Here is a 21,307-nt window from a genome sequence, read left to right as displayed (position 1 = left end):
GCAAAATAACAGGAGAATTGCATATTTAGAATAGGCATAATTTTTCAAGCAAAGTTATCAATTAAAAAAATCACCCAATATTTGAAAAATGTAAGGCCAAGTTTACTTAACAAAATCACAATAACGTAACGCACGATCCTATTGTAGCATGCTCTAAAGTTCTATTACTATTAGATTTATTCACCTGAAAATGTTGTCGGGAGTTTGTATGACATCTGGATATATGAACTATCAAACCTTGATAGGTAGTCAAAGTAGTCTGTAAAAATAAACATACAATGATATAAGTAGAGCATAAAAGGTTCTAGAAAATGATACTTGCAGATTTATCCAGCCCGTAAATACCAAACTCGTGGATTCAACTGTACCTCCTTACCTTCTATTTGCTCCAGTCAGCTACAAAGAAACAATTCAGTTAGTACTTGCTACAATGACATTAGCCAACTAACTTCATTTGTCAACCATTTAAGCCTTCGTGTGCAGAGTCAAACATCATAGACTAGACTCCAAATTATAACTTTGTACGCATTGAAATTAATGAAGAGTAGTGATAGAAAACCTGAAACATAAGAAAAAGACACTAGACCACATGGTAATCATTGCTGTAATTATACAAGCAGAAGTAAAAAATGAGCTTACATGCAGGAAAATTGGATACCGAAGTCCATGTGAGCCAACAGCTATATCCTCACCATCCAACTTCGTTTTGAAATTCGCACCGGCAAAAAGGAGGAAAAAAAGTTGAATTGGCTTTATTTATTTTCTGAAATTCGAGTGGAGAGAATGAGGTCTAGGATCTGACAGCACATGTGAAGGGGATTCTGTTTCATCTCTCCTCTTCTCTCTGCTTCTCGTCCTCCGATTTTTTAAATAATATTCATTAAATGAAAAATTATAAAAATATTATGTATTTTTGGAAAATTACAAAATGAGTACTATGTCGACAAATCAATTAGCCTGCTGACAGGTATCTATCGGCAATTGATTTGCCGACATGCTCCCTACCACAAGTCAGCAATTGATTTGCTGATAGGTACTATTTTGTAACTTTCCAAAAATGCATAATATTTTTACAATTTTCTGTTAAATTAATATTATTTAAAAAACTCTCTCTCCTCCCACCCACCAAACCTCTCCCATATCACACTCCCTTCTCTCTAATGGCTCTACTAATTCAAGCCGCACTGGTTGTGGATCATCGGAGCTCCTTGCTCAGCCACGACCACATCCTGCTGAGGCGCAGGAGGAGTTATGACCAAGGTCATTGGCGGGGTCGAAGACCTGCGACGACCACGAAGTACGGAGTCAAGGAAAGAACTCGAAGTGTCTACGACTAGCCGAAGAACCTACTGCACGGTCGGAGCAGTGAGCACAACTCTCACCCTCATGAAACCGCTAAGACTGGGCGAGGGGGGAGTTGTAGCCGCCAGAGAGCTACCGGTGGTCGGCGTCCCACCAGCATGTTTGGCTGCTTCTGGGGAGGCCAAATCCATCACCGATCTCTTCCCCCTTGCCCTAAGGCTTAACAAGTAGCAGCCTGGTCGTCCCCGGCTAGTTCGGGGCAAGTCTAGTCGTCCCCGACTGGTTTAGGGCGAGGCTGGTCATCCCTCTGTTGACCTGCACTGCTTGCAGAGACTCCACCTATGATCAATAGTCGACTCCAACTAGCTTGGTCGTCGCTGTGACCAGATGGTTTTGTACTTCGACCATATTGGTCAGCTCGGTTCGAATGAGCTTGGCAGTAAGCGAGCTGAGCCAGGCTCAACTCGGTTAACCTTTTGAGCTGAAAGTTAGGCTCGGCTCGGGCTTGACAAAGGCTCGAGTCAACTCAGTTGGCTTGCGAGACAAGTCTGGCTAGTGTCTTCACGCCGCACAAATGAACCAACGAGCCCCAGCTCCCATGGCCAATGCGACCAGATGAGGAGAGGGATGGGGGAGGAGAAGAGAGATGGAAGGAGGAGGCATTGTGCCGTCATGCTGCTGCGCTTGAGGAGGAGCTTCGACCTGAAAACTGCGGCGGGTGAGCTGTCACGTCCCAACATGTTAATTATGTAATTAAGCATGTATAATCATCATGACGTTGTGTTTATATGTATTTAGTTATTAAATTGAGTTAAACATGTTTCAAAAGTACTTGAAGATAGTTTAGAGCTATGTAGAAAAACCCTAAATACCTTAGAAATGAAGAAGAATAGAAATTGGGGAATATAATCAAGTTTTTAGCACAGGACCACTCTCGTGGTCTGATCGGGGTCTCCCACGGTTTGATCGTCAGAAGCATAGAGGCTCACTTAAGAGGATCGATTGGTCTCTCTCTCGCTCTCTCTCATTTTCCCCCCTCACTCCCCCTTATCCCCAAACCCTAGAGAGAGAAGGTGAGGTCCGTCCATCATGTTTGAAGGTCGGAGATCGTCGATGAAGACTTGTTTGAGCTTCCCGAAGGTTTCCTTAACTTCTTCCCCCTCTTTTCCTCACCTAAATCGTCTCCTCGGGAGTTCTCCCACCGTGAGCTCTAACAGCACTCTGGGAGCCTGATATGGGAATCAAAGCTCTCTCGGAGGATTCTAATCCACTAGGAAGTTCCTCTACGCCGAGGTAAACGTTCCCCTGTTGTTTTCCCGTCGTTTCCTAGCCCTAGGCAATTGTGATTTTCGTCGTGAAACCCTAGTGAAAGCTAGATCTAGATCTCATTTTGGAGGTTTTACGTGTTCGGACCATGCATGTCGTCCGAACGACCATGTAAAATGTTCCTATTATTTTGTGGAGTACTTTGGTGCCCTTCATCGTCGAAGGTTTCACTGGAGTCCTTATCGACGACCTTGCAACGATGCTACCAGCAAGGTCTGGCGGTTTGACCGCCGCTAGGGTCGGTCTGAACACCAGTTAGAACCAGAACATCCGAGTTCAAACCCCTATACAGGAGTCAGACCACCGTTTAGGGCCGATTTGATCGTCAGACGGCAGTCTGACCGCCAACATACTGTCGGTCTACCGTCAGAGGCCAAAACCTTCTGCACACTGGCGGTTTGACCGCCACTTCAACACCAGTCTAACTGTCAGCCACTTAAAGCTATATGCACTTAGGTTGTCTTATCCGGGGTTTCAAACTTCGGAACCCTAATCATTTGGCGGTCTTTGCAAATATTTTCAAAACATTGTGCTATATTATTGTTCAAGCATGCATCATATGCACACTTTTTCATTGTTTGATTATTTGTTCGATGCATTCATATTGTTTTAGAGAGTGATGCGCCGCCGTTCTTCGTGGTCGAGATTGATGCCGGATCGATTCTAATCGTGAGCGAAGCACGTAGAGCAGGAAGATAAGCATCTAAGTATATTGCACCCTTTAGTTGAATTGAATGGAGTCTAAATTGATAAGTTGTCGTGTATGTATGTTTGCATGTTGAGCGATGTTGATGTCGGGTTTATATGGATAGAACCTATATTGATTTGCATTACTTCTACTTTGAGTTGTTGATGATCCATATTCTTATAGCCTTGATAACATTTTTGATGTCTAACTTAAGAGTTATTCGAAATGCTTAGCAATGCATAGATTCTCGATAGAAGTCAAGCGATGGTGCAACTATTGTTCGCGAGCTTAGAGCTTACTTATTATCCACAATGATAGTGATTATGATGTTGGGATGTATGAGATATGAGAATGAGGCAAGATGTGGACGGTGTTAGGAGTATTTTCTTTATCAGAGGAGTTTCTCGGTGTAGTTCGGGAGAGAAACTTGGGTGCCATAGACCTCTTACATCGGTTAAGCACCGATCGTTGTTGCAGTTGATTTAAGCACTTTTTGTACTTAACATATACCCAAATTAAACATGATGCTTATAATGCATGATTATATTTAATGATGTGATTATAAAATTGGGACATGACACGTTGGGGGCTCTGGGCTCGATGTGGTTATTGCGCTAGGCAGCCTGCGCTCCTGTGGTGCCACATGGGCTGGGCCAGCTAGCGAGCCAATGAGCTGCTCACGAGCCAAGTTATCGTATTCGCTGTATGTTTAATCATCGTATAGGCGGGTCACAACAGGTTGGACTTATTTTGTTCTCAAACTTGGAAGGCTACGAATTACAAGATATATTGGTTGATTTCAGTTGGAGTGTGGAGAATTTGAAGTTGGGAAGACATGTAGGGGAGTAGGGTGAGGTTGTTAGCACTTAGCAATTCATTGGAACATTACTCAACGAAATCTGCAGTGCGCTTCTCATTCTGGTGATTATCATCACCTTATGCAAAGAGAGAAGCTGGTTACTGGTTTCCTGGTCAGTTTTCTTACGGAGTTGTAGCATTTATTGTTGAGTGAAATGAACTGTCTTACATGTACATCTTATCTGTGTTTTTCTTCTTGAAAAACTTACCGTCCTAACTGCTGTTTGATTGATCCAGTTTTTTATCGATATCCTGTACTTGTTTTCCAAGCTGTCTAACATTGTTTAGCTTATTGTTTCCAGTGTATTGCTCTACTCTTTACCTGTTCATTTCATTTGTACCAGATTGAGATAAAGACAGCTCCTGCTGACTTCCGCTTCCCTACAACGAACCAAACTAGGCATTGTTTTACACGCTATGTTGAGTACCACAGGTTTGTTGATTGCAAGAGGATTTACATGTGAAAATCTCTCAGTACCTTTACTATTTGAACTTTCATGAAACCAGATGTGTGAATGCCAAAGGGGAGGCTGCTTCTGATTGTGAGAAATTTGCCAAGTACTACCGCTCTCTTTGCCCAGGAGAATGGGTGAGCGCTTTTGATGCCTGTGATTATGTTGTAGGATTACCAGCAATTTTTTTTTTGAATTGCAAAGGGATTCTACCACAAACTATATCAGAAAGATTTATTGGTGACCTAGCGATCTTAGCTTTTTAGTTAAAGTTGTAGTAGATGCAGGAACCTGCCATAAAATTTATCTGCAGTGGTCTAAACCTAGAATGTTCGATGAGTTAAAGTCCTTATTTGAATTACTTGGTCATAAACCTTGAAGTTAGTTCTTTCTGTCATCATATTACTCTGTAGGAGTAGAAAGTTGCAGATGATTTCCTGTTGGTATTTAGCTATACATATTGCCAGTTAACATGTTATATGCTCCTACCGAGCAACCTTAAGCAGACTGCGCTTATAGTTATAATTTAAAAAGAATCTTCAAAAGTCGAATCATTTGTTTTCTTTTACGCATGGTACCTTCAGATATGCTTCAAATCTATAGCACTGCCATTTAGTGATTAGCTGAACCAGGTTACCTTGATGCATTGAAATGTCTTGTGCATTTGTGTGGGCAACTTGGCTACTTCAAAATTTTAATATCAGCTTCTTTTCCTTTACTGAATCAGGTTGAAAAGTGGAACGAGCAGAGGGAGAATGGGACATTTGCAGGTCCCCTCTAAATCTTCCGTTTGAGAGTCACCTTGGTCCAGCCTACAGCCTTCATCAGCTGTGCTGTTCTCTTCTGATTTGAATATATGTTATTCTTTTCTTTCCCCTAAGCAGTCACCGCAAAACAGCTAGTGATGCTGTGCTTTGTGTTGCACTCATAATTTTAAGCATTGTTACTCCTAATATCATGTACTTTCAGACCTTACAAATTAAGGATTCTATGTTCATATCCTATGTCTCTGTTTCCTCCTTGGATCTGAGTATTTTTCACCTTGGATGGTGCAAGGAGGGAAAACTAAAGATACTAAGAAATGAAAGGAAACATGGAAATGAAATGGAGTTTGCTTACGTTTTGCTAGGGGATTTTCCATTTAGCTTGAATCTTGATGTGCGGCAAATGTTCTTTCGGTAGAATTTCGTACCTTCCTCCATGCAGTAAAAGCAGGACTCAATTTCCCCAGTCTTATCAGGGATAAAATTGATCAAACTGGTTTATCTATTCTACTCCTCTCTGTCTCTATGGTTAAGCGAATCATTGTTTCGTACACGCTATGAGTAGTGGAGGGATTTGTTATTTAATGGAAGCAAATTATATAAGATTCGGTCTCATATGTAACCCTCGTCAGACGGTGACATGTGTTTTTCATCACGGAGAAACGCGCACGCAGAGATTGTTGGATTGAGAATGAACAACATGGATGTAGGTATCACATGAGTCTTTTCCACTTAGATCTTATATAATTTGTTTCCTATTTATTGGGTATACTTGAAAAATTCAGAGATATTTTGAACTGATTACATGATGCATAAAATGAAACAAGAAAAAAAAATACAGGTACCACCATTTTCTTACAACTCGTGTACGATTCAAGATCGGGTGGTTCCAATCAGTTAGATCGTATAATAGCTCATGGAATGAAACAATCCTTCTGTAACCCCTTTGCTGTCACTGTATGTGGACCCAGATCCCCTCGCTGGGAAAGCGCTCAGCCACACTACTCTTGCCATTCACGAAGAGCAGCTCATTCACGACGCACACCATGTAGTAGCCCGGTGGCGCCAATTCCGGCTTGGACGGCATCACCACGGAGGCCTCGAAGGCGTCGTCACGGGTCAGCGGCTTCCCTAACTCTTTCACCTGGAGGAACAGCAGCCTCTGGTTCTGAGCGAACGAGTGCGTCGTGAACGACGGCGCGACCATTGTAACCAACGGTTTGCCAAGAGCGGCGGGCATTTTAACTATTCCGGTGGCCGGAAGCGTGAACTGCAGCTTCACCAGCTGCCCGTATGTCACACTTGCTGGGGACGGGCTGACGATCTTGGGACGGAGCGCGTCGTTGGAAGGGTGGAGGTACCCCGGCGAGAATGCATCGAGGCCGAGCTCGGTGGGGAACTCCACGTTGTTGAAGACGTAGAATTGGTGCGGGTTGCTGCCGCCCACGAGCACGCGGCCGTCACGGAGGAGCACCGCCGAGGAGTGGTACATCCGCGCAGTGCTCGCCGCGGTCTGCTCCTCGAACCGGCTCCCAAGGGAACGGTCCGGCCGGTAAATGAAGGGTGCCTTAGCCGGGGTCTTGGCGGACTCCCACCCGCCGATGCCGTCCTTGGCGCCGTTGATGATCGCTACCTCGCCGTTGGGCAGCAGGATCATGTCCCCCATCACCCGCGGCGACGGCATTTTCTCGATGACCCACGACGGCTTAGGGTCGGTAATCTTGATCCGCCCGCACGTCACCAGCGCCGGGAGGAAGGTGTTCCTCTGCACGGCGTCGACGGAGCCGTTCGGTGCCCCCCCACAAATCAGCACCTCGGCCTCGGTGGGGTTGGGCTTCAGGGGGAGCAGCACCGACGAGCCCGCATTCGGGTTGGTCCTCGGCTCGGCGCCGGGGAGCACAGGATACTCCCGGACAATCTTGCCATTCTTGTAGTCGAACAGAATGGCACGATTGTTGGCATAGATGAAAAGGTTGCCATCTATGTTGAGATGTACGAATGGATACAAACTGTTAGTTTCGGCCAAAAATGGCAGCGAGAAGGTACCAGAACCAAAAGGGTTTGGCTTTGGGTAGAACTCGTAGTTGGACTGCCCCAGTCCACCGACGATGATCGCGCGGCCGTCGGGGAGTTTCTGGTTGGTGGCGTACCACCGGTCCGCGGCGAGCACGTCCGGGTCCTGCGGCTTCTCGGACCAGTCGCAGCTCGTGTCGCTGCCATTGCAGGCGGGCATGAGGCGCACCTTGCGGTACCCGTCTTCCCACCCACCGTTCTGGACGAGGGTGCCGTCGGGCGCGACGTAGCCCGACGAGCACCAGGTGTCGGTGAAGATGGAGAGCGCGCGGAACGTGTTGGACGCGACGCTGTACTCGACGGAGTGCGCGGTGCAGTCCCCCTGGGGGAGCACGCGGTCCCGGGGGTTCACGCGGCAGGGGTGCCCGGGGGGGAAGGGGAGGTTGGACCGGCCGAAGTTGGTGCGGTCGAAGAGGATCACGCGGTCGTTGTGCAGGAGGTGCATGTGCATCGCCGACACGCCGACGCTGCGCTGCAGGACCTTCCAGCTCCCGCCTGCGCCTCTCGCCGGTGCAATAATGCCGCCGCAGGCGAGGAGCAGGAGAAGAGCAAGGTGGAGTAATCTAGGCTCCATGGTTGCTACTGAGCTGTGTCAATGCTACAGGTTTTGCTTGTTCTGTATCTTCGTCAAGCACTGACCAATGCAAGTGTTTACCTCATGAGCAGTGAGCCTGTATTTATAGTTGCATGCCGAGGCTTCAACCACTTATGTTCCTTTTGTTTCTCTAGTTGAAAACCCTCTAACGTGCATGATTTCGTTCAGCGAGGAGACAGAATGATGGCCATTGTGTTGGCCACGTTGGGTTTGATTTTATTCTGATTTGGTAGTTCATGTATTGACTTAATTACTGTTTAGGATGTTGTAACTTAATAAGCGCGGCCAAGGTCCCTTTATATTTAGCGCGACAATGCAAATTTGGCTATCCTTATTTCATGATCTAAATAATGCCGATATTTAAATTGGTTCCATTATATACGTTGTTTTTATGTAACGTACTTTAGTAGGACGACTTAACAAATAATTTCTAAAATATAATAGCATGTCCTTTCAATTGTCTTTTGGTAATTCTATAGACCCTTAATTGTGGATCGTTGGAAGGGAGACATGTCTTCATTGCAACGGCCTATGATACAATGGTGTGCGCTTTGTCCTGTAGCCTAATTTTTTTCTCATGAAATAGTTGTTTAGTTAGATAGCAATTTTTTCTCTATCACCTTATTCTCTCTCCTTCACATCACTTAAATTATTTGTGGTAATGCATGAGGCTACCTAGACGGTTGATTGTGCGAGGTATGGTTTCTGTGCCTTCCTTTTTCTTCTTGTCTGTCATGCATCCATCTTTTTCTTCTCTCCATTTTAGTCTATCTAGTCATCCAAGTGGAGAAAAAAACTGTGCACCCCTGGACAATCCCTGCGTTGCGACTTGCGAGACGAGGGACACGCCCAGCTAGCTGGGCATTCCCATCATGTAGTAGTGAATTCTTTTGAAGAATTTTAAGTGTGACGCGCATGGGTCTACAGTCATTAAGTACAATCAAATATACATATCTGATAAATGGCGTTGACTTGATTAGATGCAGATAACTTAGAGAATCATGACAGCACAGTAACATGTAGTTGTAGCATATCCAACTAACCATCCTCCATATTTCTTCACATGCTTAACCGACGTATGATTGGGGCCTATGTCAGTCAGTGAACCCAACCGGTGTTCCTGACAGGAGGAACGTGTGCTGCGAGTCTGAATGCTATCCGGATTCCGGAAACAACGCCAGCTGCATGTTCTAAGCTATAACTCATGCTCCAATTCTCAGGTCCAACTCATGTGTCTCCAAACTGGTGGCTAAGCTAGCGTAATGGTCGTTCAAGGGCAGACAAACCCTTGTTACCTTCCGCTACAATAGCATTTCAACTAGCGCACCGTTCGGGATGAACTGATTGTTTCAGCAATACACGGAAGTGTCGCAAAACTGGCATGTTACATTTGCACATGCCTGTGTGGTTCAACCTTTCGGCAATCGCCGGTACAAGGTGGTTCGGCAATGAGAGAGAACAAGAAGCAACGCCAAGGCACCATATATAATTGAAGAATTTGACAGTTTTCACAGTTCGAATCCTGTCAGTAGTACATCCATATTCAAGAATTTGAAATTCCTGCTGCTAAGGCTCTTCGGAGTGCTAGTACATCTATATTGTATTTTTTCAGCACTCTATCTATATATGTCTTTGAATCTATCTTGAAGAACATCAATACAAAGAATGTAAAAGCTTCATTGAGATCCTTCTTATAACTAAGATGGTAAATTTTTTCCTTCTAAACTTTACTTAAATGCAATCGTCAATTTCCTTACAATTTGAACCAAAAAAAAAAAAATTCAAAACTTTACTTATAAATGTAGTTGTCAATCCCTTCTCTTTGAGCCTTGCTATGAACCTTCCTATATTTTCCTTGGGGTCACGCTTTATTTCATATACCCATTTACAGCCTATTATTTTGGCTCTGTTAGGAATTTCTATTAAGTCCCATTCATCTTTATTGCTTAGAGACTTTAATTCAACCTTCATGGCATTAAGTTATTAAAAAAATACTTTTTATACGAGTTAGGATCTTCTGGGACTGCTAAGGCTCATCGTTAGGTGCTTCATTATGAATCTCAAATACCTCAACAGCTCCTCCTCAATTTATGCAATTGTTAGAATTAGAGAAGTCTAAAGGGTGGAGAATCACTTCCTTAATAAGACGCTCTATTCTCCTCCTCAAAACGTGACCTAAAAGACAATATCAAAGTTTCAAATAAGTCTCATTACAGATATTTAGAGATATCAAAAATTCATTCAGAGGAAGCAAGAAAAATAATTTCTAAATCTGAACTTGACTAGGTATTCCAAAATGCACTAGAGTTGTTTTTAAAATGATCCCAACATTAAATTGGTACATATGCATTGTTTTATGGTTTCTTTATGGTTATTGTGTGAAGATTTGAAATTGAATGTCTCTCAATTTCAAATCTATTATTAGATTCTATTCAACTCAAATTCAATTATTTAAAATCATCTTTCAAATCTCAGTACTTCTAATTCATAATTCAAACTTTCCCATTTGAATTGATCCTAATCTAAAGTCAAATCAAAATTCAACTCACTCATTTGAATTTAAACCCAAACCTTCTTTTCTTTTCCTTTTCTCATTTTCACCTGGGCCTAATCCCTTTCTCTCCTCGGGCCACTTCTTTTTTCCCCTCTCGGCGCGGTCCAGCAAGCCAGCCCAACCGGCCCGGCTCCCTTCTCCCACGCCTGGGCCGTAACCGCGCTGCTGGCCCAGCTTCCTCGCCCGTCAGCCAACCCACTCGGTAGCGCCCGCGCGCGAGCCCTGGCCGTCCACGTGTCGCCCATTCCGCTCTCGTCCGCCAGCGCCTTCTCCCTCTCCTCTAGCGCGACGCCACGCAACTGCGACGACCGGTGCAATGAATGCACCGGCGACTTTCTTGCCCCCCTCCCACGACATCTCTCCACACTCTCGTTCTCTCTCCCCATTCTCTACCCTCACAGCACGCTGCACGAGCGCCTGACGCCGTGCGACTTCCGCACCCATGCACGCGTGTGGTCGGCGCAGTCCGACATACCGTCGAAATAAAGGTGGGCGCCGCCTCGCCACCTCACCACAGCTCATCTCACCGACGATCGCGTGACGCAAGCGCCGCACCGCCTCACTACGCCCTCTCCCTCTATAAATAGAGAGGCACGGTCTCTTTCTCTGTGTTTCCCCACTTCGCCACCATCATCACACCGCCACCGTCGCCATTTTCGTCACTGTAGCTCCACCGTCGCCGATTCTTTCCTGCAAGCTGCAGAGAAGCACCATAAGCTCGGTGTTGTCCCTGTGTCGCTCTCCATCGATCGAAAGCCTGATGGGAGTCCACCCACTCCGGAAGCCGAGCCATTTCGTCGCCACCCCACCGTCGCTTCGCCGGCCGCCGTCCAGCTTCTCACCGTTTTCAAGCTCGATGATCATCTCGGTCCCCTTGCGCACCCTCATAGCTAGCGGGTCGTCATTAGCATGCTCTCTTCGCTGCGGTCGTGTGCAACCATGCGTTTGATCCTCCGCGGTCGTGCCATGGTCATCGTCGGTGTGCATATGCCCTTGTGTGTGGTTCGGCCTTCATGCCGAGTGGCCTAGGGAGCTCTGGGCCCCTTTTCTGTGCAGGTTGACCACACGTAGTTGAGGGGTGGTGCTGTCCAGTTTCTCCATGCCGCCATCGTCTTCTTCGGCCATCGTCTGGCACCGCCCCGAGTGCCGCCTGCCATCTAGATGAATTCCCCGTAATGTATAGATGCATGTCACGTCTTCATCGTCGTGAGTCCTCGCCAGGAGCACGATTCCGGCGAGCTCTCAGGTGCGGCTCTACCACGATGGCTCACCACCGGCTGACCCCCTCTGCCGTTCCGCTGGCCAGCAAGCTCGCGCGCACGCTCGCATGCGTGGCAAGGCCTGCTCTCACGCTTGTGCAGCCTGGGCGAGTGGACCATGGCTTGGCCCATACATCGCCGACCTGCCAGCCTAGCCACCAAAGGCCTCGCCCTAGTGGGCTGGCCCAACTTTGCAGCCCGTGAACCAACCAGCCCTACTCAAGCGGGCCAGTATTGTATATCCTAGTATTGTGCAGCTCGGCCTAGCCCAGACTAGGCCTAATACGAGCCCATTCCAGCCCAACCAAGTATTGTTCATGTGGGCCCCATCGGGTACTGTTCAATTGGGTCCCATATATGAATGGTGCAATTTCATATTTTCTCGATTTAATTTTAGATTGGATCTTCCATGAGTCATAACTTTTCTGTTGTAGCTCCAATTTCGACGATTCTTTTGCTGAAATTCATCTAAATTCAATATCTACCTATCTATCACAGTGTGATATCCATTAGGGCTCATTTGGCTTTTCATTTGGTGTTATTTAATTCTTCTCTAGTATAGTCTGTTAATAATTGTAGTCACAATTGCAGATCCACTAGAATTCTACGAGTGCTGCGCGGGAAGCGTCAGGAGCGAGGAAGATCTTGACTACAACCAAAATGTTGAATAAAACCTCAGAGAAGGCAAGTCCTATCTCCTTGATCATATTGAACCAACATGATCAACTAAAATTGTACTTATATCGCATGTGCTATGTACTACTCTTTTACAAACTGCTTGTAGTAGTTTATCCTATCAACACTTGCTATGCCTTAAATATTTCATCCAAAATACATATCACCCTAGGATTACTTGTTATTAATATATTAATGACAGACGATACCTTGATATCTAGCATGCTTAGGATTGAATATGTTTCCTCGGAGACCTCACTTTTAAAACACCTCTCCTCGAAGATAAGATTTATTATTATCAATGATAACTTATATACCATGAATCCTTAATGGTTGTAAAATTCTTCATGTCATGTGGGATATGGAGAGTGGTGTGTAAAAATAGGTGAAAACTATTTTAGCGGGGGCAGGTGGAGTAGTACTCTGGACACGGATGCTCCTAGGGGCTTAAGTTACCTCTAGTGTATTCATTGCCAGAAGATACCTGCCCTGGCTGCCTAAGGACCGAGTCATTTCACCGTCATGCTTAAGCAATTCTCGTGCAACCATGTGTCCTAAATGGGCAAGACTTGACTTTTCTTCATAGGACTGGATTGAGCATCATACCAGGAGGCTAGGGAGCAGCAAGAGGCCAAGTATCCATATGCCCCTCTGTCTGAATATTTTGAGAGACGATATAGCCAATCTGGTATTCAGTCCAAGTACTCTGGGACTTGGGGTATCTCATAGAAAAGTCCATCATAAAAGGTGATCGAGGTGTCTCGGTATGGTTCACTCCTTTGCTTGTGACGGTTGGAGGCTGAGCATATCTTGTGGGTACTGTGTACAACCTTTGCAGAGTGTAAAAAAACTATTCAAATAGTCGTGTCCACGGTTATGGATATGCGAAGGCAGAACCTTTTTTTACTAGACTTCGGGTGCGTGTATCTTGATGAGTGAGTGTGTGGACTAGATGTTCGTGTGATGATGTTACTGGCTCAGTCCGCTAGAAGCTGCATGGTACTAGAGGTACACCATATGTGATGATAGGGAATGTGGAGTGAGGTGCAGTCCCTCCTAGGACCAAAAATCCTCAAATATAGCTTGTTACCTGGTTTTGAACTATTTCAAACTATTTTAAAGTTAACAGTAGAGTATACAACTGAATCTCGATATAAACTATTTTGCGCTTAAAACTAAACCATAAAGAAAATCCTTGAATTGCCCCTTTATGCATCTATCAATACCTTGAAGTAGTATAGGGCTTACTGAGTACTTTTCATACTCACTCTTGTTGTCATTCAGGTGAGGAAGCTAAAACAGACTTCGCTAGAGATGAAGACGAGAATGAAGAGTAGTCTTAGAGGTTGCGTTCGCACCCTAGTTGCTTGTGACTTTAGGTCTTTACTTTTCGCTGAGTTTTGTTGGCCTTTTGGCTAGGTATGTAATATACAGTTTGGTTTGTAACCTTTTGTACTCTGAATCTTAATACTTATATATGAAGTTTGACTGTGATACTACAACTGTTATACTATATGTATTAGCTACTTGATCCAGGAACCGATAAGGGAGGTACAGGACATCCCGAGTTTGGAGTCTTACAGGAGTGGTATAAGAGCCATGCTTGGCTATAGGATATGACCTTAGGATAGACTGGTTCGTGTCTACTTACTTTTCTAAAAACTATGTCGTGAAAACTCTTCTACTCTTACCTTTTGTATTTTCTCTTTTGAAACCTCTTTTATGCTAGTTCTAAGTTATCCCCTTTTCCTGACAGATGGAGGACAATGACTGGAACACAATACGTTGTCTGCGAGTGAAGGGCTTTTCCAAGTTATTGTGGGAGTTTGTTGTCGCTTGGGGTATAACCGACACCCCAAGTACACCGGGCGTAAGTAAGACGTGAATGGTTCCCATAAGTGCCAAGTTCTTCTATAGATCTTCGACTATCTAAGGCACCCTAGCTAGCGACCTTGGCACATCAGCACCACTGGAGTACGATACCCTGACACGTACCAGTTGGTGGCCTACGAAACACTTCAACACCTTTGCGGGAGACTTGTCAAAGAGATGGCACATACTCCCATGCAGCACTTTCCAACTGCCGCTGGCCAGCAAGCCGCTTGGTGTATGCCTAACTGCCATGGAGGATGCAGGACAGCAGGAAGAGGAGGACGATACCACTGTGGCCGTCACAGCCGTCACAGTATAGTACCTCCACGCCTTAGAGCATATGCACAATGAGACCTATCAATTGTTCCATGATAGTCGCTAGAGGGCAGATGAGTCAGAGACACGGGAGAGAGCTCTCCGTGTGATGCTGGATCATATCAGAGTCTAGGCCGCAACCACGAAGGATGACAGAGGGCAGTAAGGGCGCATCACAGGGATCTTAACAGATAGAATGTCATGAATAGCTCCTGAGTTAGAACAACTGCTAGGAAGAGTACCTTCACGCTACCCATGAGTCGTACCCAGCACATCGTCCTTTCAAGTGTATCTCTCCTACCAGCACATATAGCATCAGTTATAACATCTGGCAGGATTGGCCCCTCGTCAGTTCCAGCAGCTAGTGGAGGATTAGTGCATGTCGAGCTGATCGAGGATGGAGGTATGGTGATACCCACAGATGACTTTGAGGAGGAGGAGGACCCTAGCGAGCATGAGCTCATTAGTGACCACCACCACGATGACCACGGCACCGACAGGATCTCTGACCTCGCTTCTACCATGACACCAGCAGGGACTCTCTCATCTGTTGAGTCAATGGCTAACAATGCCGCTCACAGGTTCGCAGATGACGCTTGAGGATGACACGTCGTGGCGAGTTAGTAGTAGGAGTAGGTTCTTTAGTAGCTTTTGTCGTAGACAACCCTGTAGCCTGATGATTTGTGAGCATGCTTTTATCATTTATAGACCGAGAACTTTTGTACTAACAACCTAGAGAGATGATCATATGTTTGTTTAATAGATGTTACTTGTGATTATGTGTGGTGTTGCTTCTTGTTACTCTTAATTGCATGATTGGCTAGGATTATCCTTGATTCTATCTTGTTGGCCCTCATCTTATAGTTGTATCTCAACTCTTACTTCCTCTCTTATCTACAGAGAACAGTTGGAATCATCCAGGTAGTCATCTCATCTTTGGCAACAACGCCAGCTCGTACCTACCAATGTAGCCCCCGAGATGGGATCTGAAGCAGGAAGTACAATAGGGTCCCAAGGAAGGGTCTCTACGGGTCAAGGTAGAAGAAGAGGCAGTGTCGCTGACTCTCAGCCTAACAAGAAGGTCCACCAGAGCCACCATAAAAGTTAAAAAAAAACCCACTGCCCCACCACCGGAGAATGACCTAGTGGGTGATGGCCAACCAAACCCGCCTAATAAGGCCATAGCACAAGTAGGAAATAACAACTGAGTTATGGACCTCAGAACAAGATGTCAGAGTTCATGAGGATCAAATCTCCAACTTTCGACAGTGCCGAAGATCCCTTAGAGGCTGATGACTGGCTTAGGGCCATCACCAGGAAGCTCAAAGTCATCAATTGTGAGGGTCAAGAAATGGTAAATCTAGCACCCCATCAACTTACTGGATCAACAATAGAATGATGGAAGAACTACTGCGAAGCATCAGTGGATGCAGATGCCATCACCTCGGAGGAATATTGTGAAGAATTTCGGAAGTACCATGTGTCGGAAGGGACCATGGAAATGAAGGCTGATGAATTCCGTAGCCTAAAGCAAGGATCAATGACAGTAAACCAGTACATCTGGAAGTTCATTCGTATTTCCTGCCATGCCTTGGAAGATGTGTCAACAGACAAGAAGAAGTAGAACCGTTTCAAGAAAGAACTATACCGCAGCTTCTATATCCAGCTCGTACCTATCATATATCATGACTTCAATACTCTGATGAACATGACCATCCTAAAAGAAGCACGTGCACCCATAGAGGTAGAAAGGAACATAAAGTTCTCTGACCAAACACAACAGGGCAATAGATCACAAGGGACAGGACCCAACCAGTGCCAGAAAGTCTAATACTGGTGACACTTCGGGATCCACATCCCGCACAGCAGCATCAGCTCCTCGCAATTCCAACACAGGACAATTTTAGTAGAGCAGTGTCTAGACTCCAGCAAATACCTAGAGGGTGTGCTTCATCTACCATCAGACATGCCACTACATGAGAAACTATCCCAATACTGATTAGAGCAATGCTCCAGCTCGTTCAACCCCTAAAGCTCCAGCAGTAGGAGCAGGACGAGGAAGAAATCAGTCAGAAAGTAGTTGTTGTGGCTCACATTTCACGGAGGAAAGCAACTTCTTTCATGAATCATTGACCAGATCCTCGCCAACTCCTTGCCCCGATTCCCATTCGAACATGGTACGAGTGTACCAATTCCAGTGAACTGACCAATCCCTATTACCCTAGATGTTCCCGTGTCATCTCTTTTCTGATCCTCTTCTATCTAATAAAAATCTTTAAAATTCAAATAATGTAACTATTTCTGCCATTCACAATCGTCTTTCAGTCTCTCTATCTCATTACTAGCTAAGATATAAGACACATTTTATTAATAAAAATAAATAAAAAATTAGAAGAGAAATTAGCATATAATATCCTCATCTTTTTTAAGATTCTATCTGAAATTCTACTACGGCATCGCTCCTGACATATTCGTCCGGCGATGCTCCTATTACGCATCTACATCTTTATACCTTGAGTTTATACTTAATGTTACCACGTCTAATGTTTATATTTCTGTTGCAACATACGGATACTTAGCTAGTCAAGTGTAGAATTAGATGCAAGTTGCCTCCCTAATACTTGAGAGAGAGAGAAATAGGGCCACCTTGTCAGTTATTTGGCATTCACAATATGATCTCGTTTTCCATATTCTTGTTTGAGAAAATTACTTATTTATTATCAGAAGATAATATAATTTCCTATTTTTTATTCTATGAAATGAACTTCTTTATTTATGACTACTTTTAATTTCCATTCATTCCTCGTCATTGTCATCTATTTAACCTATAGAAAAGACATATTTGCTCTTAGGGGGAGGACGGTAGCCTCAGGCATGGTCACTGGCAGCTAATCGAAGTTTAGGGCTCTTTAAAGGTTGGATATTAGAATGTGATGTACTAGAGAATTTTAGGTAATTTTTTTATGAATCTATAGGATTTTTTAATATTGAATTTGGATGAATAGATCAGAAGATATGAGTTTTTGAAGTCTGTTATTTGCGGACCATTAAGGGAGTTGCATGGCTATATTGTGACTATGATTAGGTTCAAAAGCCATAATTAATCTTTGCTGTGAATACCAAAGTTGTAGAAAAGTTTGTGCAGATAATTTTAGTGTGATTATTTGTTGTGGTTCTTGCTGTACTAAAATAGATATAAAAATAATAAGATGATTGGACTGCAGTAGATGTATTAGTGTTGTGTCTATTTTTTAATATGATTTAGTTTAATATTTACAATACTTTCTAACTAAAAATATGGTATATTAATTATAATTTCAGTATATAAGTTGTTATCTATTAATATAGTTATGGTTTCAGGTTTTATATGTTTATACCATATGGACAACAAGTATAAACATGGTGTGGCAGGGAAACAATACGTTTAACGTGTATGTCCAAGATTACCACCGTACCTTAAGAGCAAATATGTCTTTTCTACAGGTTAAATGGACGTCAGTGATGAAGAAAGAATGAAAAATAGAAATAATAGCAAATAAGAAAGCTTATTTCTTGAGATGATAAATAAAAAATTACGTTATCTATCGATGAAAAATAAAAAAAAACTTTTCTTGTTTCTTCATGTCATTCTGATCAATAAAGAGGCGAAATGATTAGAAACCCACCTGGTCGTGAACCAACCCACCGTTAGTAATTTCACCACAGTTGAGACACAATCTCTGATGCTAGTACTGATACAATTGCATGGACGATAGATTGTTCGATACAAGTGTGATCGACACGGGCGTCGTTGTTCGTGCTGTTGCTTCAAGGGACCGTGCAGCCCGGCCCTCACGTGCCGTGGCGCCGATCGTCCGGCCGGTCAGTCCCTGCGCGGCGGCTCGTGCCTGGTGGAGACGGCGGTGGACATCACGAGCATGTGGCTCAGCGCCGCGACCCACCTCTTGTACACGGCGTAGTCGTCGGCGCGGAGCTCCACCTTGCCCTTGCTCGTCGACACCTCCACCGGGTACGTCGCGCCCTCGTCGTGGCTTGGCTTCTCCGGGGCGCACGGCCGCACGTCGTGGACGACGCCTGCGGTACGCGCATGGCAGCGCGCCATGAACGAACAGTTTAGCTTGTGCGAGGAGGGAAACGAATTTAACGAGACCGGATCGGGTGTTGTAGATTACATTCTTTCGCGTGGGAGAACGCCATGACCAGGTTCGTCTTCTTGATCCGAAGGACGATCTCACCGCGCTTGTTCGACGCCGCGGACACCGTGTGGAGCTTCCATTTCCCTGCAATCGAGCGAAGAGAACGCGACGTGTGTTCAGTTTCGCATGCACGCGACGTGTAGTTGAGGCCATTGCAAGGTGCTGCAAGCTGAGACTAGCATGGACATGAAGCGGCGGCACTCACTGTCCGGCATCGCGACGAACATCTCGTCGCCCTTGGCCAGCGCCGCCCTGGACCTCGCGTGGTTGAAGTCGAAGTCGAGGTCGTCCTGCGACAGCGCCGAGCCTGCGTGGCCCGCCCTCTCGTTCTGGCCGTTGCCGCCGCTGCCGCCTCCACTGCGCCGTCCTCTCAGCGTCGCGGCGCCCCGCAGTGCTGTCAGACGAACAAAGAAGTTCTTTTGAATCCTTGTAGGATACGATGCGGCCGGAACAATGGTGGGTAAGGCTGAGGCGTACATGTGGCCGCGGCCGCGGTGAGCGTGATGACGTTGCCGGCGTCCGTGGATGCCACGGCGGCGGCGACGGTGGCCGCGATCTGGTCGCGCGTGGCGCCCGCGGCCTCAGCCACCTTCGCGCACTGCTCCGCCACAAGAGCGGCCGCGGACGCCACAGCCGTCTCCCTCATCGCCGCCGAGCCAGGCGGCGCGGCGTTCTCCGCGGCGATGGCGGCGAGCGCGGCAGCGACGCCAGCCACGGACACGGCGGCGTGGACCTCGGCCCTGTTCAGGCGCGCCTCCTCCTTGCGCTTCTGCTTCCGTTCCTTCACCCACTTCTTGAGCGAGATGCCGCTCCACGGCGCCATCTTGCGCGGAAGCTGCGCTCAAGTTCAGATTTTTTAAGATCGTGCAGGCCATCATAAATGGCAACATATATCACCATTTTGTCGGACTGAAATGTTTCTCAAGGAAATTAAAAAGGGAAACTTGGAAACGAGGTACGGCTGATCATAAAATGTTAATCAAATATGTATCTTTCCCAGTAAATGTTAATCAAAACGTGTAACAGAATGAACCGTTCATATTCATCAGAATCAGAAGTATGAACTTTGCGCTGTCCAAATTAATGGATTATCATGCCTGTTACTGTAACTTCAGAGATGAACAGAACTAGGGAGTAGGCACTAGGCAGTGGCTTTGAGCCATCAATTATGCACTTTCTTTCACTCACCCATTTCTTCTTGAGGCAGAGGTCATAATCCAGCTCTGGATGAATTGCCTTCTGCAGCCATATCCATGACTGAAAAAAAAAAGAAACGCCAAAAAGGCATGCACTTGAGATCAGGCTAAACCAATTTTGCACACTAACATTGCATTGCACGAGTCATGTACCTTCAGATCATCATATTTCCACTGGGTCGTGCTGAAACCGCTGTTGTCGACCACCAAGCTACGATCACTCTTCTGCAAAGCACCCGGATATATATCGTTACACACCTCAATTTTCATTATCAGCACAATTTTCCGACAAAATATATGCTGCACTACTGAATCCACACTTACTTGCAACTGGTCTTTCCTATCATTGTCGAGCGCCATGACCGGATGCTCCACGAGCGCCATCGAGCAATTCTTCGGTCCTTTCTGAAGAACTTGGATAGCTGAGCTGCACCAAGCGCTCGAGAGCAGGTCCATTGGCTCCAAAGGCGGCTCCTCATAGGCAATTAAGCCTCTGTCCGGCTCCATGGTCAGAGCAGCAGCCAAGCTAGTCCCCTCAGAAGCAACTCAGAAAAGAAAAGGACCAGAGATTTATACAGGATGGCACCTAGACCTTTGGTGGTGGTTGTGCAGGTGCAGCCTCTCTGTCTTTTGAGAATGTCTTAGCACGAGAACCAGATCCTTGGAGTCACTAGGATAGCCCCAACCACTAGAACCAACTTTTAGCTGTAAAAAAACTGAAAAAGGACAAGTATCATAGAGAAAAGCAGTGAGTTTATCACTATAAATACTAATTAAAAAGACATAGTGGCTTTTGGGAGGAACTGCAGTGGGGTGAATCATTAACTTCGCCTATGCTTTGGGTGCACACAAAGAAACTGGAATCAAAATGGGGACCTCATAGCCTTTGCAGTAGAAAATTAGAAGCATAATAACTGTCCTAAAACATTGAGGAGTTTGAACATGCACTTTTCGCTGCTGGAATTTATACTCTATCCACTAAAAAATATGCTACAGAGAGTAGGTACTTACCATTTCGATGCAATAATCCTAATAATCCTAAATATTTTATTGTAAATAAAATCGAGCAAAAGGCGAAGAGAACATGAGATGTTGGGTTGCCACTAGTGTAATGGAAAAACAGAAAAGGTGGCAGGATGAGGGTGTCATGCATACGGTGTTGTGGAATTTTCCAAGCACCAT

General features: G+C 45.4%; 3 protein-coding genes across 3 annotated transcripts; 1 reads left to right on the top strand and 2 right to left on the bottom strand.

Moving 5' to 3' along the window:
• Positions 1-4,452: 4,452 nt before the first annotated feature.
• Positions 4,453-5,623, top strand: LOC133888876 (cytochrome c oxidase subunit 6b-2-like; the record flags this gene model as incomplete). The annotated part of the gene is made up of 3 exons (XM_062329257.1): positions 4,453-4,607; positions 4,682-4,763; positions 5,354-5,623. Coding segments are annotated over 3 exons (291 nt in total), but the record flags the coding sequence as incomplete, so codon positions are not given.
• Positions 5,624-6,180: 557 nt separating this feature from the next.
• On the bottom strand, positions 6,181-8,091 carry LOC133889077 (aldehyde oxidase GLOX-like). Its single transcript, XM_062329532.1, has one exon. It carries the CDS (start codon positions 8,035-8,037, stop codon positions 6,343-6,345), a length of 1,695 nt encoding a protein of 564 aa, XP_062185516.1. The 5' UTR covers positions 8,038-8,091; the 3' UTR covers positions 6,181-6,342.
• Positions 8,092-18,405: 10,314 nt separating this feature from the next.
• On the bottom strand, positions 18,406-20,734 carry LOC133888807 (VAN3-binding protein-like). The gene is made up of 7 exons (XM_062329180.1): positions 20,450-20,734; positions 20,279-20,350; positions 20,118-20,186; positions 19,407-19,764; positions 19,135-19,323; positions 18,906-19,013; positions 18,406-18,807 (listed from the first exon to the last, which is right to left on the bottom strand). The coding sequence occupies exons 1-7, from the start codon at positions 20,630-20,632 to the stop codon at positions 18,596-18,598; spliced, it is 1,191 nt and encodes a 396-aa protein (XP_062185164.1). The 5' UTR covers positions 20,633-20,734; the 3' UTR covers positions 18,406-18,595.
• Positions 20,735-21,307: the final 573 nt, after the last annotated feature.

Source organism: Phragmites australis, chromosome 13 (assembly GCF_958298935.1).
Source record: "Phragmites australis chromosome 13, lpPhrAust1.1, whole genome shotgun sequence".
NCBI classification, from domain to species: domain Eukaryota; kingdom Viridiplantae; phylum Streptophyta; class Magnoliopsida; order Poales; family Poaceae; genus Phragmites; species Phragmites australis.
Note: the sequence above shows the minus strand (reverse complement) of the source record. Positions and strands in the feature narration are given on the sequence as shown.